The following is a 20,452-nucleotide window of genomic DNA, read 5'->3' on the forward strand; positions in this document are numbered from 1 at the left end:
TAGTTCTTAAAGTATTTGGTAGAATTCACCAGTGAAGCCATCAGGCCCAGAACTTTCCTTTGTTGGGAGGTTTTTTTTTTTTTATCACTGATTTACTCTCTCCTCATTAGTTAAAGTTCTATTGAGATTTTCTTTCTTTGCGATTTAGTCTGGTAGTTTTGAATCCCTGTGAATTTTTTCATTTCATTTAGATTGTCTAATTTGTTGGTGAACAATTTTTCATAGTACCCTCTTATATTTCTAATTTGTTATAATTGGTAGTAATAGCCCCATTTTAATTTCTAACTTTAGTTATATGCATCTTCTCTCTTTTTTCTTAGTCCATCTAGCTAAAAGTTTGTGAATTTCATTGATTTTTTTAAAAACGACTTTTGGTTTCACTGATTTTCATTGTTTTCTTATTCTGTATTTTGCTTACCTCTCCTTTTGTTTTTATTATTTCCTTTCTTCTGTGAGTTTTGGAATTTTGTTCTTCTTTTTCTAGTTCCTTAAGTTGTATAGCTATATTGTTGATTTGAGATGTTCCTTGTTTTTTAAATTTATTTACTTACTTTTAATTCCAGTACAATTAATGTACAGTGTTATATTAGTGTCAGATGTACAATATAGTGGTACAGCCACCTAGGTGGCTCAGTCAATTAAGCATCTGCCTCCTGATTTCGGCTCCAGTCATGATTTCAGGGTCATGAGATTGAGCCCTGCTGTGAACACAGAGCCTGCTTGGGATTCTCTCTCTCCCTCTCTCTCTGTCTCACTCTCCCCACCCCAAATGAACAAATATTTAACAAAACAAAACAAAACAAAACAAAACACCAGTATAGTGGTACAAGAATTCTATATATTACTCAGTGCTCATCATAAGTGTACTCTTAATCCCCTTCACCTATTTCACCCATCACCCCACCCACCTCCCTCTGGTAACCACTAGTTTGTTTGGGTTAAAAGTCTGTTTTTTGGTTTGTCTCTTTTTTTGTTTCTTTGTTTTGTTTCTTAAATTCCACATGAGTGAGGTCATATAGTACTTGTATTTCTCTGACTTATTTCACTTAGCATTATATCCTCTAGATCCATCTATGTTGTTGCAAATGGCAAAATTCCATTCTTTTTTATGGCTGAGTAATATTCCATTGTATATATTTATCACATCTTCTTTATCCGTTCATCTATCAATGGACACTTGGGTTACTTCCATATTTTGGCTATTATAAATAATGCTGCAATAAACATAGGGGTGCATATACCTTTTCAAATTAGTGTTTTCATATTCTTTGAGTAAATGCCCAATAGTGGAATTACGGGATCGTGTACTAATTCTATTTTTAATTTTTTTTTTTTTTTAATTTTTTTTTTTCAACATTTTTTATTTTTATTTTTGGGACAGAGAGAGACAGAGCATGTACGGGGGAGGGGCAGAGAGAGAGGGAGACACAGAATCAGAAACAGGCTCCAGGCTCCGAGCCATCAGCCCAGAGCCTGACGCGGGGCTCGAACTCACGGACCGCGAGATCGTGACCTGGCTGAAGTCGGACGCTTAACCGACTGTGCCACCCAGGCGCCCCTATTTTTAATTTTTTGAGGAATCTCCATACTGTTTTCCACAGTGGCTGCACCAATATGTATTCCCACTAACAGTGCATGCGAGTTTCTTCTACACATCTTCACCAACCCTGTTGTTTCTTGTGATTTTTTTTTCATTTAAATGGGCTATACTTTCATGTTTCTTTATACACCTTATTTTGTTGTTGTTGTTGTTGTTGTTGAACATTGATATCTGAATCTAATAATGGGATAACTCTGGAAATTAGATTCTCCCCTTCCCAGGGTATACTGTTTTTTTTTGTTATTGTTTTTGTTTATTTTTGTCATTGTTGTAGGCTGTCTCTGTGCTGAAGGTCAGGCTGAGGTGTAAAATTAAGGTCTTTTCAGGTCTTTTCTGAGCCTTTCCCTGGACATGCATGGTCACATTCAACTTTATCCCTTATTTACAGTTGTTTTTAAGTGCCCTAGGAAAGAGGGGAAAATAATACTGCCCTTTAAATCTCCGGTAGTTTCTTCAACCAGAGAGGAAGGGCCTTACAACAGTGTAATGGAGAGAGGAGGCTCTTTATCTGCACCTCTGTGATCAGAAGCAACAATCGGCAAACAGAGCACAGATCCACTATATTTGAAGGACATGGTCCTTTTAGCTCACCCTGGCTCCAGCAAGCTACTAGAGGAACACATACATGACTCCCTGACACAAGCCTAGAGGGATGGGGGATGAGCAGCTGCTACTGTGTTAAGATCTGAAATTAACCAAACTTAATCTTAATTTGCAATCCAAATCTTCTCCTGGAAGTTGCAAGCCTTCCATAGACTCCAGAGTTTCAAAGCAGTTATATCAGATAAAATGTGGCAGTGCAAGTGTTGTCCTGAGGAGGAGACAGATTCCTGGTGCTTCTTACTCTCCTGTCTTCCCAGAATCTTCAAAAGTATTCTTTGTATAATTTTCAAAAATATACTCTATCTGTAGTAAAGCCCCATTTTCTTCCTAACACTGTATTCTTGGGTTTGTTTTGTTTTGGCTCACTTGTGCCAGAAGTTTGTCTAGTTTGTTAGTCTTTTAAATAAGCAGGCAGATTTTTTTTTTTGTAGCTCTTTTCTAATGCTTATTTTTCAATTTATTAATTTTCGTTCTTAATTCTGTCTTTTTATAGTCTTTGGGGTTCTCTGTTGTTTAAGTAGCTTCTTAAGTATTTAATTCATTTACTTTAATCTTTTTTATGTTCATTAAGAGAACCATTTTATTAAAGATAGACCTTAACACATACCATAATTAAACAATTTTTTACCCTTTGGGCATGTGTGCATTTTTTAATACACTCAAAGCTTCAAAAATGAAATGGTCAAAGCCCTCTTTCATCTTCTTAGGAGACTTATACACTGTTAACAAACTCCCACTAGCAAGAGGAAACTTTCTTTTATACAGCTTAACTCTAGATGAATTGGATAGAAGAGGTTCTCTGCATGAAGTAATCTCAAGAAGAATCAGGGGAAGATGACAGACACTATACTGCAAAGGGTACTCATGGTCTCCAGAAAGAATTTTTTTTTCTGTTTTCACAGCTACCTTCACAGTTTCAGTCTAATTTGTGGGCTCTGTGCAGAGGACTCATTAATTGGTGTCCTTTCTTTCACTCTTGAGCAGACAGTAATGCTTTATCCAGTGGTGTTGAGTTTCATGACTCTTCTTACTACCAAAGATGCTTATTCCCCTTTAAGAATAGAATATATCAAATTAAACTTTTTATTCTGAGATAATTTCAGATTCACATGTAATTGTGCAAAATAATAAAGAAAGCTATCTTGTACTCATTTTTTCCCAGTGGTAACATCTTGCATAATTACAGTAAAATATCACAACCAGGAAATTGACATTGATACTGTCAAGATACAGATCATTTCATCACCAGAAGGATCATGGTTATTCTTTTAACCCATGTTACCCTTTTAGAGTCACCTCCACCATCCTCCTTCTTAACACCAGACAACCACTAATCTGTTCTCCATTTCTATGGTCATTTCAAAAGTCTTCTATAAATGTAATTGTGCAGTATATACCTTTTAAGATTGGCCTCATCATTCAGCACAGTTCTCTGGAGAACCACTGAGATTGTTTCGTGTACCAGTAGTTTGTACGTAGTATTTCATGGTTTGGCTGTACATTTATTTAACCCATGGAAGGACATCTGGGTTGTTTCCAGTTTTTGTCTATAAAGGTGTATAAACTATATAGTGGTTTTTGAGTGAATATAGTCTTCATTTTTCTGGGATAAAGGCCCAGGAGTGCAATTTCTGGATCACATGGTGCTTTGCATGTTTTATTTTTAAAGAGATTGCCACACTGCTTTCTAGACTGACATCTGACATTCTCACCAGAAGTTCTAACATTTGACATTTCCAGAAGGAATGTATCAACGATCCAGGTTTTTTGCAACCTTGTTGGAATTTGGTGTTTTCACTATTTTTAATTTAGCCATTCTGATATGTGGGTAATGATAGGTGTGTGGTGATATCTCATTGTGGTTTTGATTTGCACTTCTCTAAAGGCCAATGATGTTGAACACTTTTCCATATCTTTATATGCCATCTGTGTATTTTCTTTGGTAAAATGTCTCTTCATGTCTTTTGCCTATTTTCTAACTGTATTGTTTGAAGTATTTTTTACGGTTAAGTTTTGAAAGTTTTTTATATATTTTAGATACTATTGCTTTGTCAGATTGTGATTTGCAAATATTTTCTCTCACTATGTAGCTGGTCTTTTCATCCTCTTAACAGGGTTTTTCATAGAGCAAGAGTTTTTAATTTTGATTATGTCCAATTCGTCAAGTTTATTTTCTTTTATGGCTTATGCTTTTTGTGTTCAAAGCTCTTTACCCAACTTTAGATTCCTGAAGATTTTCTCATTTTTTCCTTAATGTTTTGTAGTTTCACATTTTACATTTAAATCTGTGATCCATTTTGAGTTAATTTTTGTATAAGTTATGAGATTATTATGTATAAGATATGACTAAATTTTTGTATAAGATATGTATAAAGTTCTCTTTTTTTGCCTGCAGATATTCAATTGCTCTAACATCATTTGTTGAAAAGGCTACCTCTCCCACCATAAACTTATTTTTTACTTTTATAAAAAGTCATTAGGCAGTGGTGCCTGACTGGTTTTGTCTGTGGAGCGTGAAACTCTTGATCTCAGGGTTGTATGAGCCCCACATTGGATATTAAGAATGTAAAGTTCTTATTGGATGTAAAGATTACTTAAAAACAAAATCTTATAAAAAATCATTAGGCACATTTGGATGGGTCTATTCCATTCCATTGATCTATGTGTCTATCCTTCCACCAACACCACACAATTTTAACTAATGTAGCTATATAATAAATCTTGAAATTAACCATATTGATTCTTCCCATTTTATTCCTTCCCAAAATTGTTTTAGCTTTTCTAGTTCATTTGCATTTCTATATACATTTTAGAATAGTCTTGGGGCACCTGGGTGGCTCAGTTGGTTAAGTGTCTAATTCTTGGCTTTGGCTCAGGTCATGATCTCACAGTTTGTGAGTTTGAGCCCTGCACTGTCAGTGAAGAGGCTGCTTGGGCTTCTCTCTCTCTCTCTCTCTCTCTCTCTCTCTCTCTCTCTCTTTGCCCCAAGATAAATAAATAAATAATCTTAAAAAAATAGAATAGTCTTGTCCATATGTACAAAAAAATCTTTCTGGGGCGCCTGGGTGGCGCAGTCGGTTAAGCGTCCGACTTCAGCCAGGTCACGATCTCACGGTCTGTGAGTTCGAGCCCCGCGTCAGGCTCTGGGCTGATGGCTCAGAGCCTGGAGCCTGTTTCCGATTCTGTGTCTCCCTCTCTCTCTGTCCCTCCCCCGTTCATGCTCTGTCTCTCTCTGTCCCAAAAAATAAAATAAACGTTGAAAAAAAAAAAAGAAAAAAAAAATCTTTCTGGGATTTTGATAAGAATTACATTCAATCTTTGTATCAATCTGGGGAGAAATGATATCTTAACTATGTTGAATCTCCCAGTCCATGAATACAGAATGTCTCTCCATGTACAAAGACTTAAAACTTTCATTCAACAGTGTATAGTTTTCAGCACATAAGTGATAAAAAAAAGTTTTGTTAAATATACACTATTTCATTTAAAAAATCACTTGTAAATGATGTATTGTATTTTTAGTATCAATGTCCATGTATCTATCACTAGTATATAGAAGTATAATTGATTTTGTCGATTACCTTTCATCCTATGATCTCACTTTTTCTTTCTATAAGTTTTGCATATTCCTTGATATTTTCTACAATCGTGTCATCTGCAAATAGGGGCAGATTTATTTCTTCTGTTCAGATCTATATGCCTTTTATTTCCTTTTCTTACTTTATTGCACTTTCTAGAACTTCCAGCTCTATGTTTATAAGAGTGGCGAGAGAACACCTCATTCATTTGTTCTCAACCTTAGGGGTACAGCATTCCATCTTTCACCGTTAAGTATGTTAGCCTTTATCAGGGTGCAGTTCCCTCTATTTGTATTTTTCTGAGTTTCTATCATGAATTGGTGTTAAATTTTGTCAAATACTTTTGTTGTTTTGTTGTCATGCTTTTTCTTCTTTTGACTATGAACGTAGTAGAATACATTGATTAATTTTCAAATACTGGAATCAATCCCATTTCATGATGTTGTATAATTCTTTTTATGTATTACTGAATTCTATTTGCTAGTATTTTGTTAGGACTTTTGTGTCTATATTCATGACAAACATTGGCCTTAAGTTTTCTATTTTTGTACTGTCTTTGACTGGTTTAGGTATCAGTGTAACACTAGCGCCATAAGATGAATTGAAGTATTTCCTCCTCTTCCATTTTCTGGAAGATTGTGTAGAATTAGCGTTAGTTATTATTTTAACTTTTGGTAGAATTCTTCAATGAAACTATCTGGAGATAGTTTCAACTGTCTTTGAAATCCTGGAGATTTCAAATTATGAATTCAATTTCCTTGATAGTTACAGGGCAACGTTATTTATAGGATGAATTGTGGTTTGTGTCTTTCAAAAAACTGGTCCATTTTGTTGTCAATTTTATGTATGTAGAGTTGCTCATAATATCTATTATTCTTTTAATATCTGTACCATCTGTGATGTTATCCCATTTCATTTCTAATATTGATAATATGCGGTGCCTCTTCTCTTCCCCCACCACCGGCCTCTGGTCAGTCTTACTAGAGGTTTGTTGGTTTTCCAAATAACCAGCTATGTTACTTGTTTCACTGATTGTTTTCCCTTTTGTTTCTGTTTTTCATTTCATTACTTTATACTTTTATCTTTATTATTTTCTTCCTTCTGTTTGATTTGGGTTATTTTTGCTCTTCTTTTCCTAAATCCTTAAAGTGGCATTTAGGATTACTGATTTGAGACTTTTCCTCTTTTTTAATGTATGCATTTAGTGTGATAAATTTTCTTGGCAGTGCTTTAGCTACGTCCCACAAACTTTGTTACCTTGTGTTTTTATTTCCATTCAGTTCAATGTATTATTTTGTATGTCCCTTGAGACTTCCTCTTTGACCCATGGATTATTTTGAAGTGTGTCTTGGGGTGCCTGGGTGGCTCAGTCGGTTAAGCGTCTGACTTTGGCTCAGGTCATGATCTCATAGTTCGTGGGTTCGAGCCCCACATTGGGCTCTGGACAGCTCAGAGCCTGGAGCCGGCTTTAGATTCTGTGTCTCCCTCTCTCTCTGCCCCACCCCTGCTCACACTCTTTCCCTCTCAAAAATAAATAAAACATTAAAGAAAAAAAATGTGTGTCTTTTTGTTTTCAAGTGTTTGGAGTGTTTCCTGTTCTGTATTATTGATTTCTAGCTTGATACTATTATTGTCACAGAACACATTATTTTAGTTCATTTAAATTTGTTGAGGTTAAGTTTATGACCCAGAATATGATTTTAGTATGTGGTCTGTGGGTTTTTGAAAATAATGTATATTCTGCTATTGTTGGGTGTTCAATAAATATTGATTAGATCTTGTAGGCAGATGGTGCTGTTGAGTTTTCCTATATACCTGTTGATTTTCTTCCTTTTTTTTTTTTAATATTTATTTATTTTTGAAGGAGAAAGAGACAGACTGCAAGTGGGAGAGGGGCAAAGAGAAAGAGAGAGAGACACAGAATCTGAACAGGCTCCAGGCTCTGAGCTGTCAGCACAGAGCCCAACACGGGTCTCAAACCCATGAACCGTGAGATCATGACCTAAGCCAAAGTCAGATGCTTAACCAACTGGGCCACCATACCAGGTGCCCCATACCTGTTGATTTTCTATCTTACCTGTTATTCTATAAATTGAGAGACAGGAATTTATGTCCCCAACTATAATTGAGTGAACATGTCTACTCCCCCTTTCAGTTTTATCAGTTTTTGCGTCACATATTTTGCAGCTCTGCTGTTTGGTGCATACATATTTAGGATTGCTAGGTCTTCTTGGTGGGTTGACTCTTTTATCATCATATACTGAACTTCTCTGTCTCTGGTTATTTACTTTGTTAAGTCCACTTTATATGATGCTAATATAATCACTTCCACTTTTTGATGAATATGTGCATAATACATCTTTCTCTATCCTTTTACATCTTACCTGACTATATAGTTATATTTTGAGTTTCCTGTAGACAGTATATAGTTAGGTCATGTTTTTTTAAATCCACTCTGCAATCTGTCTCTTGATATGTTTAATGTAATTATTAATATATTAGGGCTTAAGTCTCCTAGGGGTTGCCTGTCCTCTCTTTTTCATTTGTTTTCTTTTTTCTGCTTTCCTATAGATTGCATGAACATTCTTTAGAATTCCATTTTATGTATAATACATTTAAGTGTATCTATTTGTATAGATTTTTTTAGTGATTGCTCTAGGCAATACATTATACATACATTACTTCTTACTGATATCATCATTATATTTGTTTGAGTGAAGTATAGAAATCTTATCTCCCTTTCTGTCCCTTTGCCTTCCCTGTTTAAAACTGCCTAAAATATTTTCTCAATATACCTTTAGAACTGCATCAGTGTTACACTTTGTTTCAAGTGTCAAACACAATTTAGAAAACTCAAAGAGAAGGAAAGCTTACTTTATTTATCCAAATTTTTGCTTACCATATTATTTCTTCCTTCCTGGTGTTCCTAGGTTCTTTCTTTTATCACTTTCAGTTCTCTTTAGAGAACTTCCTTCAGTCATCTTTCAACTGAGGTCTTGATTTCCCCTTCATATCTTTTCTCTGGGTATTGGATTCTGGGTGACAATTCTTTTATCACTTTAAAAATATTATGCCATTCCTTTGGGGCCTCCATGGTTTCTGATGATAAATTGATGTCACTCTAATTGTTTTCCCCTGGTTTCAGATTTTGTTCTGTGTCTTTAGTTTTCAGAAGTTTAATTATGTTTCTTAATATGGATTTCTTTGGTTTTATCCTACTGGGAGTTTGATTAGCTTCTTGAATGTGTAGGTTTATGTCTCTCACAAATTTGGGGAACTTTCGAGCTTTACTTCTTTGAATACTTTTTCAGCCCCATCCTCTTTCTCTCCTTCTGAGACTCTGATGACACTGTTAGATCTTTGTCATAGTCCAACAAGCTTCTGAGGCTCTGTTCATATCTTTTTTTTTTTTTTTAATGTTTATTTATTTTTGAGAGATAGAGACAGAGCACAAGTCGGGGAGGGGCAGAGAGACAGAGAGGGCGACACAGAATCTCCAACAGGCTCCAGGCTCTGAGCTGTCAGCACACAGCTGACACAGGGCTCAAACTCGGGAACGCCAAGATCATGAAGGCTGAAGTCAGAGGCTTAACCGACTGAGCCACCCAGGCGCCCCTCTGTTCCTATCTTTTTAGTCTAGTTCCTCTATATTAGTTTGGATATTTCTATTGTTCTATCTTCCAATTCATTGATTCTTTCCTCTGTCTCCTCCATTCTGCTGTTGAGCCCATTCATTGAGCTTTTCATAACACTCGTTGTATTTTTCTGATCTAAAATTTGTTTTTAAAGTATATTTATTTTGAGAGAGAAAGCGCATGTGCATGAGTGGAGGAGGGTCAGAGAGAGAGGAGGAGAGAATCCCAAGCTGGTTTTGTGCTGTCAGCACAGAACCCAACATGGAGCTTGATCTCACAAACCATGAGATCATGACCTGAACTGAAGAGTTGGACACTGAACAAAATGAGCCACCCGGGCACCTCTGATCTAAAATTTCTATTAGGTTCTTCTTTATAACTTCTATTTCTTTCTAAGACCTTCTATTTCTCTGCTGAGTCCTTCTATTTTTTCATTGTTTGCAATCGCTCACTAAAACCATTTTTCTCATGGCTTTAAAAAATTTTTTTTAATGTTTATTTATTTTTGAGAGACAGAGACAGAGCATGAGCAGAAGAGGAACAGAGAGAGGGAGACACAGAATCAGAAGCAGGCTCCAGGCTCTGAGCTGTCAGCACAGGGCCCAACACGGGGCTCAAACTCATGAGCTGTGAGATCCCGACCTGAGATTAAGTTGGACAATTAACCAACTGAGCCACCCAGGCACCCCAATCTCATGGCTTTTTTAAATCTTAGTCTAATAATTCTAATATATCTGTCATTCTGTCATCTTGGTGTTAGCATCTACTGATTTGCTTTTTTAATTCGGTTTCCTTAGGTTCTTGGTATGATGGGTGATTTTCATGCAGTCTTGGACTTTTTGTATGTTATGAAACTCTGAACCTTAAATCATCTGTTTTAGCTGTTGTTGTTGTTGTTTACACTGCTACAATAGAGGAAGGGGAGGGGCATTGCCCCATTATTGCCAAGTGGAGATAGAAGCATATCTCCACTCAGCCTCTATTGATACTTCAGGGGGACAGCTCCTCATTACTCTTGAGAAGGGGTGGGAGTTCTGGTTCCTTACTTCTTTTCCACTGATACCACAGTGGGTGTAGTCTCATTACGAAGACGAGATGGTGAGTCTCGACCCTACACTAGGCCTCATACTACCACAGTGGGAAGTAAAATGGTTATCTTGATACTTGTTAGATTGGGGCAGAAGTCTAGGCTCCCTGTGTGGTCTCCATTAAAAACCACATGGTGAGAGAGAGGTCATGGCTAGATAGCACAAAGGTCCTGGTTTCCTATTTCGTATGCTCTAAAACCACCAGCTGGGGCACCTAATTTCAGCTTTGTGAGAATCCAACTCTACATCCCCTACCCAGCTTGGGTGTGAGTGGGTCCACATTTTTTTGTGTGTAGTTAGTGTTTGGCTGGAGCAGAGAAGTTACTGTCTAAAAGTTTTGTGTCTTGCTAGGCTGCGCTTTTCCCGGTCTTTTGATTAGAGAAAGCAGACTTCTGTTTTTTATTTGGTCTGCACTCATTCATTCATGTTTCTAGGCTGCTGGCTTCTTCAGCATGAAGTCTGGAATATATAAGGCAAAAAGAAAACCCAAGGAACTCACCACTGCGTCATACCTTATGTCTCAGGTTTCCTTCTTCTTTAAAAAAAATTTTTTTTTAACATTTATTTATTTTTGAGAGAACAAGAGCAGGAGAGGGGCAGAGAGAGAGGGAGACACAGAATCCAAAGCAGGATCCAGGCTCTGAGCTGTCAGCACAGAGCCCAATGCAAGGCTCGAACCCACTAACCATGAGATCATGACCTGAGCTGAAGTCAGATGCTTAACTGACTGAACCACCTAGACGCCCCTCAAGTTTCCTTCTTCTCTCTTCATTGCAGAGTCTCTTATGTTTGTTTTTACATATGAAGTCCAGGGTTTGCACCTGTCCTTGGTGAGAGGAATAGGGGAAAGTATATATACTCCACAGGTTCTGTTTTAAATCCTTACTTATTGCTAATGACTGCACTTGAAAGCATAAATTTATCTTAAGTATTACTTTAGCTATATCCCACAAGTTTTTGATATTTGGTGTTTTACTGTTGATTGACTCTAAATGCTTTACAATTTTTCTTATGATTTCTCCTTTGTCCCATGAATTATACTTAACTACGTCTTAAAATTTCCAAATGGATTCTTTTTTTCTGTTTTTGTTATAGATTTCTAATTTTGTTGACTGTTGTATTTTACTCAGAAAACTTAGTCTGTATGCCATTGATTCTTTGGTATATGGTAGGATTTGCTTTATTGCCCACTGTTTGGCCACTTTTTTATTGTATAAATGTTCCTTGTGTGTTTTAAGAAAACATGTTATTTAATGATTGGCATAATCCTATGATTACTACTTATTAGGAAAGACTTTTTTCATCTATCCAATGGCTAGACACATATGATGGGGAATGGACTTTTTTTTCTTTTTCAGAGTCTAGGCTGTGGTAAAGGGGGTAGTCTCAGTCTCAACTCCCAACTACCGCAGCCCAAGGTCTTTGTTTGTCTAAGAGCATTAAAACCTAAGCCCCTAGGGGCGCCTGGGTGGCGCAGTCGGTTAAGCGTCCGACTTCAGCCAGGTCACGATCTCGCGGTCCGTGAGTTCGAGCCCCGCGTCAGGCTCTGGGCCGATGGCTCGGAGCCTGGAGCCTGTTTCCGATTCTGTGTCTCCCTCTCTCTCTCTGCCCCTCCCCCGTTCATGCTCTGTCTCTCTCTGTCCCAAAAAAATAAAAATAAATTTAAAAAACCTATTAAAAAAACCTAAGCCCCTAGGGGCGCCTGGGTGGCTTAGTCAGTTAAGCGTCCGACTTTGGCTCAGGTCATGATCTCAGGTCTGTGAGTTCGAGCCCCGTGTCGGGCTCTGTGCTGACAGCTCGGAGCCTGGAGCCTGCTTCGGATTCTGTGTCTCCCTCTCTCTCTGACCCTCCCCCGTTCATGCTCTGTCTCTCTCTGTCTCAAAAAATAAATAAACATTAAAAATAAATAAATAAATAAAACCTAAGCCCCTAGATTTTGCAGTACTACCCTCTCCCCCAACACCACCACACACCAATAGCAGCTGTTCAAGAGTTCCAGGTTCAGTTCCTGCTTTGCTTCTAGAACAAAGGGCTTGCCCTTTCTTTCTCATGAGTTCAGTGACACATTTAAAACAATGTTCCAGTTCTACTTTTCCCATTTAACATGACAAGGAGGGAGGCAATTAGGAGACTTGACACTCTCTTATTTGAGGTTGGGATTAACAGAGAAGCACAGAGCAAAGAAGAAAGAAGTAGAAAAAAGTGGTCAGAGAGCGTGGATCAGATGGATGCCTCCATGGGTAACTGATTTCCAGTTAGGCAAGAGCTAGGAATCACTTTTCTGGAGCAATGCTTCCCAGGAGTCACCTGAGACTTTTGTTCCTACATGCAGCTTCCTAGGCTCCTCTCCTGGCAATCATGAATTTAGTGTTCTAGGGTGGGACTTTGAAAACTATTTTCTCCCAGAGCCTCAGGTGACTCTTATGGAAAAAAAAAAAAGGTTTAGAAAGTAACGTTCTAGAGTATTGTATGATTCCCAGGTCTTCCTTCCCTAGGTCTGAGATCTTGGAATCTGTGGTTTGGGCAGGAACCATAGGAGATGTTGCCACTAAAAAAATAACTAAACAAAAATTAAGAGTACAGGTAAAAAAAAAAAAAAAAAGCCAAGGGGCACCTGGGTGGCTCAGTCGGTTAAGTGACCGACTTCGGCTCAGGTCATGATCTCACAGTTCATGGGTTCAAGCCCCACGTCAGGCTCTGTGCTGACAGCTCAGAGCCTGGAGCCTGCTTTGGATCCTGTGTCTGCCTCTCTCTCTGCCCCTCCCCTGCTCGTGCTCTGTTTCTCTCTGTCTCTCAAAAAATAAATAAATGTTAAAAAAAAAAATTAAAAAAAAAAAGCCATAAGACTAGTACACAGACATAAGAACAAAGCAGTCAGAGATAATACTGTGTACTCAGAACCTGTAAAAATGTGGATACAGAAATCATATATTCATTAATTCATTCAACAAACACTTTTTGAGCCCACTTATGTCCTTTTATGTCTAGGAGCTAGAAATTCTGAAATAAATAAGATACAAACCTGAATTTCAAAAAAAGTGTACAGAAGTACTGTATACAGAAGTACAGACAAGATTGCCAGGTAAAATACAAAACCCCAATTATTTTTTTTTAAGTTTATTTATTTATTTTGAGAGAGAGCTCATGCACAAGTGGGGGAGGGACAGAGAGAGAGGGAGAATCCCAATTAGGCTTCTTGCTGTCAGCATGAAGCCCAACATGGGGCGCAATATCATGAACCATGAGATCATGGCCTGTGCTGAAATCAAGAGTTGGACGCTTAACCCATTGAGCTGTCCAGGTGCCCCACAAGCTGCCCAATTAAATTTGAATTTCAGATAACCAATGGATAACTTTTTAATATAAGTATGTCCCAAATTTTGTTTTTCAGGGTTTTTTTTTTTTTTCCTAAATCTGTCAACCCTAAATATAGGAATATTTAGGAAAAGCTCTCAACCCAACTCCGGAGGCAAGGGCTGCAAAGTTCAGCCAATTAGAATTAGCAGGCCATGGAGATTGCTGCCAAAAGCAGCTAGGTTTCAAAGTATACCACATTATTCCTAGGTTAAGAAGGTAAGGTGTGTTCATTTTCCCCCCAAACAACTACTAAATACCTCAGAGTCTCCTTATAACATAATCACATAATTAACATTTTTAGTACCACAGGACTTACAGAACACAGGTTTGTGGGCGAGGTCATCCAAAGTAATTCCTCCTTCAGGATTGAACTCAAAGCTGCTAGTGAAGTTGTATTTTGCAGTTCCTTCTGGAGAAACCGTAACTTTTGCAGAGTCTCCCAGAACCACTTGACTGAATTCTGCACGAATAAAAGTAACTGGAGTATCTCCTTTAAAACCTTTCTGTTGACAGAAGGATACACTTTACAATTTTACTCAAATAGAGAATTTTCCTATACATCTGGAAACTCATTTTGACTTGACCTAAATAGCATTTTCCGTGTTTTCCTAACAAACTATACCACATATACAAAAAGGTTAGGTAGGTAGAAAGTCATTTAAAAAGTCTAGTTGTAACTAACTGCAACATTCTATTTAAATGCCATTATGTTGGAGTTTTAAAAATAACTTTTCTTGTGTTTACATGATTATAAAAGTATATTGTGAAACATTTGAAAAAGTGAGAAAAGCACATGGAAAACAAATCACCTGTAATTTCACTCTAATATGTAAACACTATTAACATTTTAGAATATATTTTTTAGTGCTTTCCAGTGAATATATATGCATGTATATGTAAATATATATACAAATATGTACACACATTTATACACACCTTTTATACACCTTTTAAAACAAAGCAAAATATCATTCATTACATCCTGTTTTGCAATGAGCTTTTGACTTCATAATAGTGAATGAATATCTGCCATTTCATTATTTTGTAATTTTTATAGTTAACTCATATTGTAGTTTTTATTTAAATTCATCAAATGAAATTAATCACAAGAGAAACTCTGGAAGAATTCAGATATTTTTCAGGAGAAAAGACCTGCGGTCTATGAAAACAAAAATCACTTCTTGTTTCACCAGTAAAATTTAGTATTCAAGTTGCCAGGTATTTTACACACATAGTGATTTGACCCGCTGATTATATAGTCGAACAAAAAGGAAAACTGAGAAAGTAGTACCCAGGGCAATGTTAAGTAAGACCAGCAGGTCAGGTGTTATAGGAGGGTGCAAAACCATTTCTCCTGCTGCTGTTTCCAATACATCTTCCCCCAACCTGCAGGTAGATGTTTGACAGGGAAACCTGAACTCAAAGACAAATGTACTTTCAAGAAGAATGAATAAACTAAGGCCTTCTCAGATTTCCAAAGATAACATTACCAAGTCATATCCATCTGTCACAGTGATCTGCACAGGTCTGCCTGTTGATGACACCTGCTCCATATCAGCACTTGGGCAAAGTCCCTCTGGTCTTCTCTGGTCTCTGTAAATATAATGAATCCACCTTTCCCCTCCAGTGCCATAGCTGTAGAAGTACCCATATTATATCATAACCAATACTAGGGGATAACCTAGGAAAATGCCATAGTCCCATCAATGTTTTGTGCCCTTTTCAACCTTTGCAGCTAGACAGGCAGTATTTTACAGAGTTGTTCACAAGGAGGATTACATCAGTTAGTACTAAAATGATCCTTATATGTGTAACTAACCCATAAGCACAATCATCACAAGACATAGAGGGTAGGAGTGCCATCTCCCTTACTCCCTGCTGCCCCCCACATCTTCCATAGTGTTCTTTGGTAGACTTTTTTTTTTTTTTTTTTTGATGTGCAAAGTTCCCCTCAATGGTTCCTTAATCTCTCACTTTTACAAAACTATACTTTGAGCACAGGAAGGAAACAGCCATACGGAATAATGGCTAGTCCATTGGCAAAAGTCCTGACATACGTCTTATTTAGTCAATGATATTTTTAAATTATTTTACAACATTAAGGACACAATTTCAAAAATTAACTGGATATGTTTAAGAAAGATTTTCTGACTCAATTCAAAGTGGAACTTAAGGCAATTCAAATGTTTACTGAGGGCATACTATGCTGTGTCTAGGAGTGGTGGTACAAAAAAGGAGCTATCTAGTGTCCCCAGGCTATATAATTATTCTGCCTCTTCTCAGCTACTCCCTCAACCTTTAGTCATCTAAAACAGGTCACTTGTTTAACACCATGTCTTCAGGCTCAATCACAGCCTAAGTGACCCTGACAATTTTCTTATCAAGTTCACATTTGAAAATGACCTTTTACATCAGTTTTCTTCTTTCCTTTTCAATAGTATCACGGGAATTAGACCTTCACTAGCCTGATCTTGGACAAAAGCCTAATTTCTCTGAGCCTCAGTTTCACCTTCTGTAAAATATATAATTTAACTTCTGATGTTTCACATTTGTTGTGAATATCCACTAAAACTGCTTAACCTATGAAGCACCGCACAAGTGGTATTATTAATACGCACTGCTTTTCCTGAATGCTCAAATACTCCCTTACATACAAGGAATCTCTCTCGTATTTACAGTCTCTGAGTGTCCGGCACTTTGCCTTGTCTTAGCGGTGTATTTACTGAATAATGAATGCAAGAAATCTGGCTAGTTACAAGTGATGGTCAGGGCAGTCAGTGGGGGTCGGGGAGGGGCGCTCCTGTTGCCCCCAGCAGACCTGCACTTCTTGTCATATCGCTCCTAAGAAAATGTAAGGTAACAGTCAAATCAGAAAAGGTTTGATGAAGGAAACCATGTGAAGGGGTGTGGTCTGGGGACACAGGCTTAGCGCCCGCTTACTGCCGGAGACCTCGGCGCAGAGCCAGAAAGTGGTCTAAGTCTGGATTCAGGTGGGAGGTCCGGGGTTAGCGGTAGCTCCTGCGCCTAGCAGGGTCGGTGGCATTTAAGTCCGTACCCGAGTGCACTGCGTTGGGATGCGGTCCCAGCGTTTCACTCTGGCTGTAGCTGAAGAGAAGCTGTTAACGGGGTGTGGTCGCAGGTCCACGAAGGAGAGATTGGGGGGGGGGGGGGGTGTGCAGAGGGTTTTCGGAGGAATTACAGCCGTCTTACCTGAGGCAGCCACAATTGCGTTACCCGCAACTATAGCAACTAACTACCTCTCGCGAGAACTTAGTTCTGGCATTCTTTACAAGTTTATCCCTAAGACTCGCGATAATGGTTTCTGGTGGGGGGAAACAGCTGTCTGCGCCTGCGCTCCAGGAACTAGGCGCTTGAGTGGCAGTTTCTGTTGCCATGTTCGCGGGTGCAACTTTGCTTTAGCTTAACTGCAACGTTTTCTAACTTTGGATTTTGTTTTCTCGACCTTTTCCTTTCAATATCCCTACATAAATAGTTGGAAAACCAAGAGGAAATTTACTTAAAAATAAAATAAAAGCCTTTATTACACGGCTTTGAAAACCGGTCATTTAAATCTTTCTCCATGAAAAATGCAGATGAGTTATTTTAAAAGTGAGCCTCTCACACACTGTTGGTGAGAGTGCAAAACAGTCCTACTTCTGGTGCTCGATACTTATACAATAAATAGACTTGAAGTATATAATACTAATCCAAAGTTTTAATACATTTGAAAACACCAAGAGTTTTGGAATAATAAAATAGCAAAAACGTGGAAACAACCCAAGTGCCCGTCAGTGGATGAGTGGATGACCAAATTGATTATATAGTCACAAAATAGCATATTACAAAGCAGTCTAAATGAATTAACTGCAACTACACGTGGATGGGTCTTAGCAACATACATACTTTCAAATGTTGCAATATTAAGAGCCATTTTGAAGGGGCTCCCACTGGTTAAATTTGGGCGTCAAAATAAACAATGATAGGGGCGCCTGGGTGGCGCAGTCGGTTAAGCGTCCGACTTCAGCCAGGTCACGATCTCGCGGTCCGTGAGTTCGAGCCCCGCGTCAGGCTCTGGGCTGATGGCTCGGAGCCTGGAGCCTGTTTCCGATTCTGTGTCTCCCTCTCTCTCTGCCCCTCCCCCGTTCATGCTGTGTCTCTCTCTGTCCAAAAATAAATAAAAAACGTTGAAAAAAAAAATTAAAAAAAAAAAAAAAAAAAAACAATGATAATAATGATTACAGTCCATTGAGTAAAATAGGGATACACAAGTTCACATGAATATAAATAAATGGAGAGAAAGGAAAAGAAAGCTCCTAACAGAATGCCAACCCAATAAGAAAGAGGAAATGATGGAAACAGAATTACCATTTGGCACACACTATATAAGTGGATGCTAAAGTTGGTGAGAGGAGGTTTGATGAGAAGAGAATATTGGCATGATTTTGGAATACCAATCAATTACAAAGGGGAAATTGTGAAATGAAACCAACAATACCATGTGGTTGAGGTTAACATCACCAGGATTGGGAGGAGTCTACATTGCATGCCTCCTGATGAGACTCACTGGGAAAAAGAAAGCATCATTTTGTGCTATTCCTGCCATCAGAGAGACTCAGGTTTTAGGCCACCCCCTTGAAAGTAAGTGCTGTACTCTTTAAAACTGTCAAAGACATGAAAGACTGGGAACTGTTCCAAAGGAGTCTGAAGATATATGCCAGCTACATGCAATATGTATTCCTGTATAGTATTTTGGACCAGAAAAGAGACATTGTTGTGACAGTGGGCAAAATTTGAATGGGCTTAATGGATTGGATGGTAGTGTACCAAAACTGATTCCCTGATATGGAAGTTTGTTTGCTTTTACATAGGACACTATTTAGAGGAAAATACACAACAGGGTGTTTAGGAGTGTTGGAACATCAAGTCTGTAGTTTGCTTTGTCCACCCTCAAAATGTCCAGAAAAGGACTCATAGTAAGGAATATATGCATATGCACATATACATGTAAATAAAGTGATCAATGAAGCAATAAGGTGTTAACTATATGAGAATCTGGGTGAAAGAGATGTGGAAATTCTTCGCTCTGTTTTGGCAACTTTTCTGTACATTTAAAATTATTTCAAAAATTATTAAACTATACACACACACACACACTACTCCCATTGGAAATGTCGTAGGATACAAAACTACCACAGCCAAATTTTAAAAATAAATTTTATTTCTGTTATAAACATATTAAAATTATAAAAATTAAGAAAAAAAAATCTTTTAAATGTTGCAGTGTTATTAGTAATTAAAACAAATAGACCTATGGAACTACTGAGTAATTTCTCTCTGGATTTTTTCCCCAGGTGAGGGCTCTGAGTGAATTAGTACTGAGAGAGCCATCCTACCTTTCCCACGAAATACTTTTTTTACATAATAAGCAAGGGTTACGGCCAAGTCTTTGTTAGGGAACTGTTCTAGATCACTCATGATGCCAAGGCAAGAAAGGATAAGTAACAGGTGTCACTTCCTTAAACATAATTAACCCTTTATCATTAGATTGTGGAATGCCTGAGGGTAAAACCTTGTGTTATATAGTTCTTTTATTCTCCTGGAATGCATAGCAGTGACCACTCTGAATTTCTTATAATCCTTACAAGGAAAGGCATTCAAATGTTTTTTGACAGATTTAAAACATCAACTTTGCAAGAAAACAAGGAAAAGGCCCTTTTTAGTGCCACAGAAAATACAACAGTACCGAAAATCAGAATTAAGTCATCTACATATACAAACCAATTTGGGGGACAAAAAAAGTTCTATCATCTAATAAAATTCAAACTCTTTAGTTTGGGTTTCAGAAACCTCCACTAAATGACTCACTATCCCAACAAACTCCTTTCACATTACTCCAAAAAAATTGTTTCTAATTAGCTAATCTGTTATTTCCAGTCAATTTATTTCTGACAACATTCATTAATACAATCAAATGTATTGCTCATCCTCAAATTGATTTAGAAAGTCAAAGTAATCACTATCAACATCCCTGATGGATATTTTGCAGAAATGGACAAGCTGATTCTAATATTCATATGAAGGGGTGCCTGGGTGGCTCAGTTGGTTGAGCGTCCGACTTCAGCTCAGGTCATGATCTCACAATTCGTGGGTTCGAGCCCTGCGTCGGGCTATTTGCTGACAGCTCAGAGCCTGAAGCCTGCTTCAGATTCTGTGTCTCCCTCTCTGTCTGCCCCTCCCCTGCTTACACTGTCTCTGTCTCTCAAAAATAAACAAACATTAAAAAAAATTAAAAAATAAAATTCGTATGGAAATGCAAGAGACAGAATAGCAAATGCAATGTTGAAAAAGAACATAGTTGGAAGACTCACACTTCCCAATTTATAACTTATTACAAAACTACATTTATCAAGTATTAAGTGTAGCTTAATCAAGGCATAAGGATAAACATATAGACAAATGGAATACAGTTGAGAGTTCAGAAATAAAGTAAGAGTGCCATGACAATTCAGTGGGAAAAGAATAGTCTTTCCAACAAATGATGGTGGGACAACCATATATCAAAATGCGAAACAAATAAGTTGAACACCTTCA

General features: G+C 37.7%; 1 protein-coding gene across 7 annotated transcripts in view; it reads right to left on the reverse strand.

The window, feature by feature from the left end:
* The window catches only part of CFAP70 (cilia and flagella associated protein 70), a 105,437-nt gene extending 87,601 nt beyond the window's left edge, over positions 1 to 17,836 (reverse strand). For 4 of the 7 annotated variants that reach the window (XM_058696679.1, XM_058696680.1, XM_058696676.1 and 1 more), the window contains exons 1-2: positions 15,352 to 17,038; positions 14,178 to 14,364 (exon numbers count right to left, since the gene is read on the reverse strand). In XM_058696679.1, the coding sequence (XP_058552662.1) occupies positions 14,178 to 14,364; positions 15,352 to 15,414 (250 nt within the window). In that variant the 5' untranslated portion in view covers positions 15,415 to 17,038. Of the gene's footprint in view, positions 1 to 14,177; positions 14,365 to 15,351; positions 17,040 to 17,071 lie in introns of those variants that run through there. The other 3 variants (XM_058696677.1, XM_058696678.1, XM_058696681.1) reach the window with 3 other exon arrangements.
* Between the last annotated feature and the right edge of the window lie 2,616 nt (positions 17,837 to 20,452).

This window comes from Neofelis nebulosa, chromosome 13 (genome assembly GCF_028018385.1).
Source record: "Neofelis nebulosa isolate mNeoNeb1 chromosome 13, mNeoNeb1.pri, whole genome shotgun sequence".
Lineage (NCBI taxonomy): Eukaryota > Metazoa > Chordata > Mammalia > Carnivora > Felidae > Neofelis > Neofelis nebulosa.